Raw genomic sequence first — 13,027 nt, forward strand, 5'->3', positions numbered from 1 at the left:
ACACTGAAGGGTGGGGTGTCGCTTGTGTACCCCAGCTGTGTTGCATTAACTGACGGGAAAAAGATTCGAGTTTTGACGTCACGTCAGTGCTGGCCAAGACCCGGCGTGTGTTTTTATTGGGACTTTTGTTCAGATTCGAGCGATTCGTCAGCTTGACAGCGATCCTGCAGTTGAACGGCTGGATGTCGACGTTCAGTTGTAAAGCTATACTAAACATAGAGTGTTGCGTAAGTATTGAACAAACACCTCTTCGTCCTTGCACACCACTTATGCGTTTTTATATATTCAACAGCACACATACTGGTCCATCCTCACAATTTAAATGCCTCTCTTGCAGGAGAGTTTTCTTGTTTCTCCAGTTGTTTTTTTCGATATCCCTGCAAGCATGTGCAGCTCTAAGCTAAACACATTATTCATCTCCGACGAGAATGACGGCAAATGGAGGATGGCGCTCGTAATGAGGGGTAGAGGGGGTAGTTCCGCGTGGGAATGCGCTGTGAAGGTGACACTCCACCAGCCACGCCGCTGCTCTGCAAATTTTCTCCCTCTATTTTTGGCAGCCCGTCTCCAGAAGGTTTGGAGACGGCCAGAGTTATTTGGAGAATAAAAGTAACCGTGAGTTTATCTGCGGAAGATCGAAGTCACAGTTTTACCAGTTGCGTTGGGGGTTGAGAAATAAAATAAATAAAAGAGCAAATAAAGAGAAGATTTCATGATTCACTGCTTTTTATGAGAAAGGTTGAAAGCCTTCAGACTTCACTCTGGTATCCTGCTTTGTCTGGAGAAAATATTTTCTCTGTCTGCATTAGTATGGAAAGGTGACAGAGAGTGAAGTGATATTTCTTTCCAGGCTTCGTTCCCAATTCATTTGATTGTCCAAGGATTGTCTATTCGGCCATTTATGTATCTATTCATACTTCCGTTTATCATCAGTTCATCTATTTACGCATCCATCCATCCATCCATCCATCCATCCATCCATCCATCTCTTCCTCTATTTCTGTCTTCTTTCTCTGCTTCTTTCTTTCTCTCTCTCCATCTTTCTTCTCAGTAGTAAGAAGGAAAATAAGTTACATTAACTTTTGATTAATTAATATTAACCAGAAGTTAATTTAAATGCACACCAGATTTTTTAAATGTATTTATTTGTAGAACAGTTTAAAAATGATTTAAAACCGATTTTCCTTTTTTTTTTGACAAACATTGATAACATTTTGTCGGTCTTTCCTAATATACACTGAAGTGAAACCACATTCAGACATTTCAAGCCCCGACCGCTGTAAAAACATCTACCGTACGCATATTTATCTTTTGTGTCACGTGAAGTCAGAAAGTTCACATGAAAGACTCGCGGCCATTCTCTGGTCTCATCAGGCCGGTGGATGTAACTTTGTGCTCCCGTCCGTCCCTGCTGGGCTGTAATGGCTACCTGCCCTGCTGTCGGCACATATCAGGCCGATGCCAGCAAACACAAACTGCAGGTAGCACATGAATTAGACAGCACCGCTCTGAAGGCTGAACCTGGATGTCCATATATTGGCAGTGACCATCTAAATGTGGATGTGCCTAGCTTTAAAAAGAAATAAAGACATCACAAGTAGACCAAAAACCTCCATTCTGAGCTCTTTTTTTTTTTTTTGAAAATGAGAAACTACATTAAAATAACCCCTCTCATGGAGATTTAGATTTCTGAGCCAGCTGTGCTGCACATTTGTCAAAGTGACAAATCAGTTTAGTCAGAGATTTAATCAGGAGCACTTAATGCCGAGCCAAATCATCTACCTACCACACCGGACAGAGTCACAGGATGAGATTAATGGGATTCGTACCGCCTAACCCTGGAAGTCCCAGTTAAAGCAGAGCTGTCTGCACCGCTGGCCTAATGTAGTGTGTGAAGCCTCTTCACCTCTGGGTTAACCGCTTCCCCGCCGTCCGACGCTAGCGCCGCTCTGAGCTCCCGCCGTCTCAGGCTCCCGAGCTGCGTGCAGTCGGAGGTGAGGTGTGAAAGTCGCCTCGCACCGCGCGTTGATGTGGAACACAGAGGTGTGTCCAAACAGCCCAGCAGCATGTCTGGAACATCTAAAAACCATAGAGGAGCGACCAGGGCCGGGTAAGGATAAGGATTAAGGCCCCTGGGTAGGAGCCAGATTTGATACCCTATCTGCTACGGAAAATTTTCTTCCACTAATGCAAATTACAATACATTCATGGGTAGTGACGTACATGAATTGATGTATTGACTTAGGACATATCCTGATCAGTAGTCCATATTATCTCCCTCCTACCCCCTACTTAAATTCATAATTTTTAAATACTTATGTGTTGTTTATAGGCCTGTCACAATAACGGATTTTCTGAAATGATGAATTCTCCCAGATGTTATTGCGATAAACAATATTATTGTTGTTTTGAGACTATTTTCTTGTAACGTAACGGTAATAGCATAATGACGCAATAACACATTCCCAAAGATCAATAAACGTATTTAAATTCTGATTAGCATTTAACACTGGAACTGGGGGACATTTTAAATATCCAAAATAAATTAACCAAACAGAATCAACGAATAAAATGCATTGTTAAGTGTCTGTAAACAAAATTGTCCTTCCAAAAAAAGGGCCTAGTTTAGACCGAAGCACAAGACTGAAGACTTTTGTCATCTAGTTTTTGGTAGAAAGAAAGGAATGAGAAAAGAGGGAAACAAATCAATAAATCATGTAAATGGAAACTATTCCGATTTTGACCAATACCGTTTTTTTTGTTTGTTTGTTTTTTAGTCTGAAAAGTCACTAAATACAGCTACAAAGTGGCTAAGTTGATATTAATAACTTCAGGCCTTTGCAGAGGCAAATAAGATTAGTGTATAAGATCGGTTTCAGACACAAGTATTGGCCAAAATTAAGGAAATTGGGGTCGATTTATTGCCGCATCTCTAGTTGATACATTAATTAATATTAACCCTATTCTTTTATGTGGACAACCTGGTTTCTGTCAATCCAAACAATCTTGCAGCTTCATATATAAAGCCTGACCACTCTTGATTTATCTACCAATAATTTATATTAAACTTTCCTTTTTATACTTTAAAATATCTTGGACTAATTTTTCAATATATTATTCTATTTAACAAAAAGTCTTGGCTATAATAGGTTCGGACAGAAACAGGATCCTCTAAATATCGGCACAGGTTTGTATTTTTAGGCTTCATTGCCCAGGGTGGCATAAAGAAAAGCCCCGTCCCTCTGATTATGATAACGACGCCGACGCTGACGATGATCAGAATTGTCAATAACCGACGAGCCGCGTGTCACAGATCCCAGCGGGCGCACAAAAGCCGCTGGCGCCGAGCGACAGCGGCCGCTTTGCTTGAGTCATGAGGTTCCAGTTTCACACGTCACGGCAGAACGTCTCCGATTCACACGCAAGCTTTACGCGTCTTTCAGTCGGGTTTTCGAGCTCAGACGAAATCTTAAATAAAAAAAAAAGTGAAAAGTCTCAGAGGCTATGTGAAGCCTGTGTGTGAGACTACGTGAATCTGCGGGACTCCTGGGGGTCCCAGGGAGTTATTAGTTGTCCCCAGAGGGAGAACACAAGTCTTGAAATGAGCAGTTCTATTGAGAACAAATGCGGGTCTGCGGCGGCTGCAGTGTGCGACTAAATGTTCTGTAAAGTGGCTCCAAACCCTGACTCTGCATTTTCGGCTTTTCATTGTTCAGTGTATTGTAGTAGGGAAAGTTTTATTTGATTAAATTTTTTTACTATACCATCTGTGCTATGCTGCTGTAAAACTACATAAAATATGTTTACAGTTCCTCACAAAAGTGTTCACGCCTCTTGGATTCATTCAGGATTGGTTGGGAAACTACCACAAAGTTGAATGTGCTTTATTTGGATTCATGGCAGACTAACATAAAAAAAAAAAAGTTAGGAAGTAGAAAAGATAAGATTTTAAAATCTGCAGCTCTTTTTTGGTGTATTATTGTCCACCAGCTTTGCACATCCAGAGAATGAAGTGTTTCCTTATCCTCCACAGGAAATGATCTCAGGCTCCATCAGATGAGACGTAAACATGACTTCAAGTTTTGCCTCTGATTTCCAGTTGGATTCATGTCATTTAGTCGTTGCAGCATCAATGTGTGCAAAAGTCGCTTGGATTCGAGATTTAATGGATGATTATATTTCAAGTGCCGTACGTTTACTCTCTGCATACAGATGAGGCCTTTGACCATTTTCTCTCTTTTTCTTTTTATCTTCTTTACTTTCTCTCTTTCTTTTTTTCTTTCTTTCTTTCTCTTGTTCTTTCTTTGTTTGGTCTTTGATTTGTTCTTTTATTTGTTTGTTCATTCTTTTGTTTTTGTTTTTTCATTTGTTCTTTCAATCATTTGTTCATTCTTTAGTTTGTTTCATTTGTTCAATCGTTTGTTCTTTTCTTTCTTTTTCTTTTTGGTTTTGTCTTTTTATTCCTTGTGTGCTTTCTTTTTTTCTTTCTTTCTTTCTTTCCTTCTGCTCAGATTAGGTCAGAGGTGAATGTAAATGCACACCACACTTGTCTGATTTGTACTTATTTATTTTATGTGCAAAGCCATTTTTAAAAAATCATGTGTTTTCCTTCCTTTTGACAAATGTTCACCAACATTATGTTGGTCTGTCCCAATGCACTAAGGCTTGTGGTTCAATTCCGACAAATTTCAGAGGGTATGAAAGGTTTTTCCAAATACTCACAGACATATTTGATTAATAAATTTGGTTTGTTTTGAATGGAACAAATGGTGGAGTGAAAGGCCCACACGTACACGACCATATAAGGAAATAGGCTGTGGCCTGTCCTTTGATGGACATCGCAGTGCAGACGGAGCTGTAAGCTGTAATGGTGTCTGCTGGTGGTTTACAGGAGAAATTACCGCCTGGGTTTCATCAAGCAAAGGGAGTCGAGGTGGTTGGGTTGGGGGGTTTTGTTAGGAAGATGGGAGACGAAGGTAAACACCACTTACTGGAACCGCAGAGGAAGAAACGAGACGGTTCGCAGGACCCGAACCTATAAGTAGAGCGGCTCTCTCTCTGCAGACGGCAGTCGGTTCCACTAGTCTAATTATCATGTATTACTGTGATTGATGAGCTTCAGCAGCTTCACTACGTGGCTGTCAGTTCTGTCTGCGCTTTGGGAGGCTGGAGTTGGAGGCTGGAGAAGGCTCCCCCTCCCCCACATCGCCTCGCTCTGTGTGTGCGGAAAGCCATATGGTGTCACAGGTAGCCGAGCTGCTGCACATTTCTGTGTGTGCATGAGTGGAGTGCTTTAATGACTGTGCTTTCCCCTCCGTTTTATCTATTTATTTATTTCTACTTTTTGTTACGGCCGTGTCATGTTGCCAGAAAGTAACCTTTCGCCTGATAACGTGATCTTCTCTGTTGCATCGGCTCAGCTTGGTTTTCGTGCCGTCTGTTTGAATCACATCTCAGAGTGTCAGAATTCACAGCGGAAAGTTTTTTTGTTGTTGTTAATGTTTTCAGGCCAGCTATAACTCCAAAAAGGAATGCCTCATCATTTCCTATATGGCCCCACTCTTGGGCCTCACTTTTATTATTCCCATCATACTTTTTTTTGTCTTTTTTTCCATTTTCTCCCTCTCTCTGTTAGACCATATGATCGTGCCATGTGGAAGCGAGCAGCTCCTTCGTCAGCAACTCTTGTGCTGATTTCAGTCCGTCTCATTATTATTATTATTATTATTATTAATATTATTACACCATTAGGCTATTTAGACATCTATTAGTGAACAATAAAGTTTCCCTATTTTGTATTTTTGGGTTTAGAGGCATTAAGATATTTTAGCATTAAAAAAAAATGTGTGGATCAGCGATACAGAGATTTCTGGTGTTATATTTTCTCTGGAATTTATATAATTAAACCAACACAAAGTTTTGTATAATTATAATTATGAAGTGAAAACAAGAATCTGCTTTTTTATGCATTTGTATTCAGCTGTCTTTACTTTGATTCTTAAATAAATGGGCAATATGAACGTATCATTTTATTGCCATATTTTGTGCAATTATTGGTAGCAACAATAATAAAAGTGATAAGAATAATTTTTATTACTACTTTGTTTTAGGTAGTAGCTGTGACTGCATCATAGTCACACAAACACAAATGCGGCTCAACATTCCCATTTGCATCTTTAATACACCAGTCACATTAAAAAATTGTGATTAGTATCACTAGCCTGCACATGCTCTCACTGAACAAACATTGTAGAAAAACATTTTAAAAAACCCCACAAATCTTGATGAAACGGACCATTTAAAAAGAAAAAAAAAGTCATTCTTTGGAATTTATTGAAATAAACGATCAATCAAAGTTCTTATCACAATACGGAATTTATCACCATAAACGATAAATTTCCATCCCTGTCGCCTATTTGGTAAAACGGTATGTAATTGAATCTCCAGCTAACTCTGGAGGAGCTGGCGAGATCCGCACCTCCGGTGGGAGAATGGGTCGACTAGGTATGGGTTGGTTACAGGTACGACGGCGTACCACTGTTTCAAACACTCTAAAATATTCAGCCGAACAATTTCTAAAGTCTTTTTTAAAGAAGATTCTTGAGAAGGATTTGTGGGGAACGGAGTGTTCCTGCCCGGCGCAACTACAATCAGTCTGATTTCTGTTGGCCCGAAGCAACACAGTCGGCTGTTTGGAAAGTCACAGCATGGAAACTAAAGGAGCACAGCTCGTTACTGCAATAAAGACGGAACTGTTTCTTAGCTAAGCTTTTTAGGCGGCTAATATCATCTCATTGAGGATTTAATCTGTTCCTCCATAAAGAGCAAAACACCAAGAAGCAATCTCATCTCCAGCCCCACAACTCTCATATCTTGGTTTAGTCCTCTAGTATTGTGTGTATTTGTTTTAAAATAAATCTTCCAAAACTCTTGAAAAAAATCTCACTTTCTTCTAACGGATTTTCTACGCTTGTCTTAAGCAAAATAGTAGGAATTAACGTCGTTTACAACATTATTGTAGCCAGTGGTGGGCACTGTTAACTTAGTTAAAGCACTAATCATAAACTTTAATTACACTAACACTAAAGTGCTACTCCAACTGAGCTAATGCTAAAGCGCTAACTTCAAATCAAATTATATCTGCCCTTGAAAGACTATAACCCTCAAGGACCAATTTAATTTTGAAACAATTCACATGTTCTAAAATGCATCCTAGATATTGTATTTACGTTTACGTGTTGTTCTCTACTGTTTTTTTTTTTTTGGTATAAAATTGTTGGTGAAAAAAGAGAGGAAATGGAACCGACTTCTCCCACTTCAAAATAAGAGCATGAATATAAACGTCTATCTACTTGAAGAATTCTTAGCGGTCAATAACCAAAACTTATCCGGAAAAATTTATTCAGGAAAAATTCATATAGGGAAATCTAAGAGCGCCAATTGTTTTTAAAAGTGATCGAAATCACAATACGGAAAGTTAGCTCCGCATTAGCAGAAGAGTGCCCACCACCGACCGTAACGGCAATATTAGCAGCGCAAATATACTAATTGCTATGTGTTATTTGCTTTAAACAACGACACGTAGTTTAGTTAACTCAGCAAAACTGTAGCATTTTTACTCGAGGGTAAAATCTTATGTAAACGTTAGAACTATTAGTTACGCAATCCTCAGATTTGGCCATTATGTAAGAGTGGCAAGAAGACTTGAGACCCTCCAAAGGGACAGCCGGAGCTCCAACAAAATGATTAGTATCAAAATATAGTCATGTTACAATGACCCAGTCATAGTGTGGTTCTGAATCAGATTTTGCAAGAGTTTAAAAATTAGGCATCCAGTTTGACTTAATTTGAACTAGTTTACTTTTCAATCGTGGCATAAAATCTCAACAAAATACGTTTAAGGGAAGAAAATGTGGGAAAGAAAAGTTTGAGGGGTGCTAATACTTCTTTAAGGCGGTGTAGAAAATGAACCCCACGCTACTAAATCAGCCTCAGGATACAAGTAGATAATCAGAGTCTAGATTGCAGAATCGTGGTCAATAAAGACTTCTCTCCCTGCACTCAGCCTCCTCTTTTTTCTTTTTTTTCACCACTCAATATTTCATTCATCCTGTTTTCCTTCCTTCTGCCCAGCACTTTGTGTGCTGTATGAAATGAAGCCCCGAGCTAGGCTTCATACAGGCTACCGCACGCTCACGAACTCGCGTGCCTTAACAAGTGCGCTCATCCAGGGAATTACAGAAGCCTGGTCTTCTGACTAGTCTGAGTCGCGCTCAGCGAATTGCTTTTGTATTTATCTCTTTGAACAGATTTGTTGTCTTTGTTTCCATCAGCTGGTGACAATAAGCACGTACAATAAGATGCAGCAGCACAGGTTTTTCCCCAGCGCTTCCTATCTCTCGCTCGTCCGGATTGTGCGACATCCCCTATCTGTCGGGCCCAGGCCCCAGAAGCCGTCTGTGCTGCAGATGGGCCTTTTAGCCTCGGCTGCCTGCTTACTGCCAGAGCGCCCATCACTGCAGCAGAGCGGCGAGCTGTCAGGCTATAGGATTAGAGGGAGAGCCCAGTCGCGTTGCGGCATCTTAGTTACTCCGGCTAATTAAAAAGGCTGTCTGGAGACGGAGTGTCTCCGGGCGTCAGCCAGCCCAGATACAACTCATGGCAGAGGGCCAGTCGCTGGTTCACATGACATTACCATGGGATCATCGGGAATGGACCGGAATTTGATTCATTATATATACCATTATGATTAGTTAGCAAAGATTCTATTTATAATGTAGAGTGTGATATAAACGCATTCCTGTAGGAATATGCACAGTCTCTGAACATCCATAAAAAGTCTTAAATTCATGTATCTAAAACCATAGCCCTAAATGTCTTGAATTCATGACAGAAAATAAGTTGCCCTTAAATGCAATGCCAGGACACTCTTGTAAAAGAGATTGTTGATCTAAAGGACTTTTATCCTGATTAACCCTCTCGCAATCTTAGCGCAACGTGTAGGAGGAGTGTGGGGAAACGAGGGGTTGTTTGTCAGACTGTCAGTACCCGAAACTACACACACAAAAAAAATCTTGGCGGGTGCTGTAGTGGCGCAGGGGTAAAGCATAACCCATATATGGAGGACTTAGTCCTTGACTTGGCTGTCACAGGTTCGACACATGTCACATGTCTTCCCCCTCTCTCATTACCCAACAAACCTTTAAAAAAAAATCTAAACCTTGCAAAAACGCACGCCCGGTAATTGTGATTCCGCCAGACCGCAAACAGAGTAAAAAACTTGTGGGATTCCAAATAAGGAGGGCTAAATAAACGTTGAAGAAAAAGAAATGTGTTAATCACAGGTCTTACATTTTTGTTGTGATCATTTAATCTCGTATATTCTATGTAGTTTTAATTTTTCTCACTGGACTTTAATGTTACACAAAAGTTTGAGTCGCGCTCAGACATCTTTCCTGCATTCTGTGACTCAGCAATTGTTGCTACCTGTAACCAGCTGCTAATATATTCTTGCTAGCTGGAAAGCTAGGCTAGCTAGCTTGTTAGCTAGATATTTTACATCTACGGAGGGTAAGTGCAAATTGATCGCCAGTTGGCTGGACAATGTTATCGTTTGCTATTGGCTCTCCTACTCTTACATTTCATTTATTTGCAATTTTACTTTTGCACATTTCTATCGTGATACAAGTCTTAAATTCTATTCATAATTCATATTCAAAATTAATATCTGACTACTGTGAAGGCTGTTGGCTCCTAAAGTTGCTCTTTATCGGTATGATTGTGTAACACGAAGTTGACTCTTAACTATTAAGAAAACCTTTTGGTTTTGTTTTGTTTTTTTGGTTTAAAATGCCGTTTTCTCCTCTTCTTTTTGTTCTCTATTAACATTTCTTTCTCTTTCTTTACTGTAAAGCTTTTTCTCATACAGCTCAGTCCGAGATGCCCTTGGGTGTGAAAAATGATTTCGTCTAGCAGCGGTGCAGAGTCACCACACGCTGGTAAATTGGTTTTGCTGTAATCTGCAGCTCATCCAGCTGCAGATACAGATGCAGCTCTGCTGACAGGATACACGTATATTTAGCCCGCGGTGTTATTTTCCGCTTTAAAAGTCAAGCAGGAAAACGCAGAAACAAGAGCATAGCAGCGGCTTTGAACGCGTCGCTGTATTTTATTATATATATTTTATTTTTGATCCCCCTCCTCACCTCCATCCACCCCAAAGACATCTTTGTATTTCTACAAACTGTATCAAATTTTGGGACTCTTAATAATAGATGGGTTTGCTGTAAATATTTCATGGTTGGCTGACTGAAAACACATGCCTGTCAGAGATATGGAGGTGTAGAGACAGGGTGGGGGAGGGGATTATTCGCAGGGAATAAAGGGAAGGGACGGAGAGCGAGTGTGACATTTGGTGCCCAGAATTTTACCCCTCCTCGTTTTGCCTACACTCTGTAAACGGAGAATAATTGTTAATTTCTCCCAATCTCCCCCCCTCCCGCCTCACCCTCTTCCCTGATCCTACAGGGCTCCCAGGACTCAACCGGCGGACAGGAGGGTTTAGTAGCCCCGCCCTTTACGACCTTCCCCCCACCTCCACCTCCTCAAAACGGCCTACCGGGGACGGAGTTTGGTCCGGGGGCCATGTTTGCTGCCGCGGGCCAAAGTGCAGTGGAGGTCGGAGCGGGTGCTAACGGAGCCACGACTACAGCCAACAACAACAACGTAAGGACTCCTCCGTTAATAATATGTGAGATTGGACAGCAAATGTTTTCCTAATCCCCTTACAAGTACATCCCCCAAAACTAATATCACCTTGAAAGAGTTGGATACCTTTTCTCACTCATTTGAGACACTGAAACTCGTATATTATATAGATTAGATCAGAGACGATTAATCGGATGAATCATGATTAATCGGTTATTAAAATAATCGTCAACTAATATAGTAATCGATTAATTACTAACTGGAGTATGCTGAAAAAACATACTCAGAGCATGAATTAACCCAAAACTGTACAAATATATGTACATATACATTTTGCATTTAAGATAAATGCACTTTTGTCTGTAAATATGTTTTACACAGAACTCCTCAAGTAGCACTGTTTTAACTTCACTGGGTTCAAATTCACTAGAGGAAAGCTATGTTTTTGCATTTTAGGCAATAAATTGTTTATTTTCTTATTTAAAAAAGGAATAGATTATTCATCTTTTAATGCATTTCTAATATTGTCAAGAAAAGACTACAGTGACTAAATGAAAAATCTGTAAAATTTGCCAATTTCCTCCGATTAATTGATTAATCGTCAGAATAATCGACTCCTAAAATAATTTAGTTGTTTGATGAGTGACAAAAAAATCCAAGACTTTTTCATAATTGATTTTTTTTTATTTTAGATGTACTTTAATAAACCTTAGTGCGTTTTGTCACATTATCCCCCAAAGTATTTGACTGGAAGGATATTTGATTTTTAAACTGCAGGATTTAAATCTGTACTTTGTCTGGGCCATTCTAGTGCATGAATACACTTCGATCTGTTGGCGCTCTGGCTGGATGTTTAGGTTCGTTACTCTGCTGGAACATGAACCTCCTTTCTTCCAGCATCCCCCACAGCATGATGCCGCCACCACCGTGTTTCACCAGCGGATAAGTGGTTGTTTGTTCAGGGCTCGTCACTTTATCTGATATCTGTGTAGGTCAAATGAATGAAAATGTAATTTTATGGCATTACAGTCAAATTACTTAGAGCGGCATGCAGTGAGGGTTTTATTTTTATTGCCAAAGAAGCTAAAATCTAATAGCCCTTCCCATCAGCTGGAGCCGAGTTTAGCTTTAATGATATAAATGAGCTTTTTAGGAAGCTAACAGCAGATGACAGTAATATGATGAAACAGGTTCAGGTTACATCAGCAGCGTTTCAGCATTCAGTGTATTAACATGCAGACATCGGCAAATAACTGAGATGTGCTGCTTCGCAGGAGGAATCTGATCCATTTTCCTCAAGTCATTGTTATTATTATTAATTCTATTTTAATAATAGTCAAGCTGTCTACCACTTTTAATTTGAGAGATGCACAGTTTGCATGATGCCAGCTTTCATTTGCTATCTTTTTTTAAATTTTATTTTATTTTTTATTTGAGCTCGGGGAAATTTGTTTATGGAGCACAGCACACTGCTTTTCACCCTGTACACTCACACACACACACACCCACACACACACACACACACACACACGCATATAAAGATTTAAAGCAGCTCCGGTTTGTGCTGCGCTTCAGTGTCAGAATTGTTTACTATATAAATAAACGCTGCTTTCATGCTCAACAGTGTGAAGATTATCAGTTTCTTGACATGTCAAACGAGAACTCCAGCGAAATGCAGAACTCTGGAAAGATTACGGCACTGGCAGCTGAGTGAGGACAGCATGTATCAGAGTTAATGGCAACTCTGGAGGAGCTGCTGGGATTCACTGTCGACACGACGGCTAACTATCTTTCCTTTTAGGCACAAGTGCCATAAAGAACGGCCATCGCTGAAAGAAAGTGCTGCTTATTTTCACCACCAGGCACGTAGAGGATGTGAGAAACATGTGGCAGAAGGTTCTTTGTTCAAGCAAGAACAAAATGTTCGCGTTTCGCCCAACATGGAAAGCTATCATTGCATTAATGGTACTGGAAGATTTATATTAAAAACTATTCCTCATTCATCTAAAAAATTTAATGACAGGAAATGGTCTCTCAATTTGTAATGGAAGAATAAAAAGAGGGATTTGATTTAGAGGGGGAAGGAATTGGTTTTAATTTGCATCTTAATAAAAATGGCATGCTGGAATTGATTTATACTTTGTCGTAATTTTGGGACCCAGACCTTTCTGATAACTGCTGAGCGACTTTTTGATGATGAGCTAAAAGCCCAATGTTGGAAAGCCTCCTCACCATCACACTAATATTTAACTCATTTAGCTTCTGTGATCAGATTCAAGTCAGACGAAACAAGTTAGTAAAATTAAAAGATTATTTAGAA

General features: G+C 40.0%; 1 protein-coding gene across 4 annotated transcripts in view; it reads left to right on the forward strand.

The window, feature by feature from the left end:
• The window catches only part of LOC116734894 (RNA binding protein fox-1 homolog 2-like), a 67,285-nt gene that overhangs the window by 25,939 nt on the left and 28,319 nt on the right, over window positions 1-13,027 (forward strand). For all 4 annotated transcript variants that reach the window (XR_004342285.1, XM_032586438.1, XM_032586437.1 and 1 more), the window contains exon 3: window positions 10,528-10,725. Coding sequence is in view for 3 of the 4 variants with exons in the window: in XM_032586438.1 (XP_032442329.1) it covers window positions 10,528-10,725 (198 nt within the window). In the remaining variant the exon portion in view is untranslated. The remainder of the gene's footprint in view (window positions 1-10,527; window positions 10,726-13,027) is intronic.

This window comes from Xiphophorus hellerii, chromosome 16 (genome assembly GCF_003331165.1).
Source record: "Xiphophorus hellerii strain 12219 chromosome 16, Xiphophorus_hellerii-4.1, whole genome shotgun sequence".
NCBI classification, from domain to species: domain Eukaryota; kingdom Metazoa; phylum Chordata; class Actinopteri; order Cyprinodontiformes; family Poeciliidae; genus Xiphophorus; species Xiphophorus hellerii.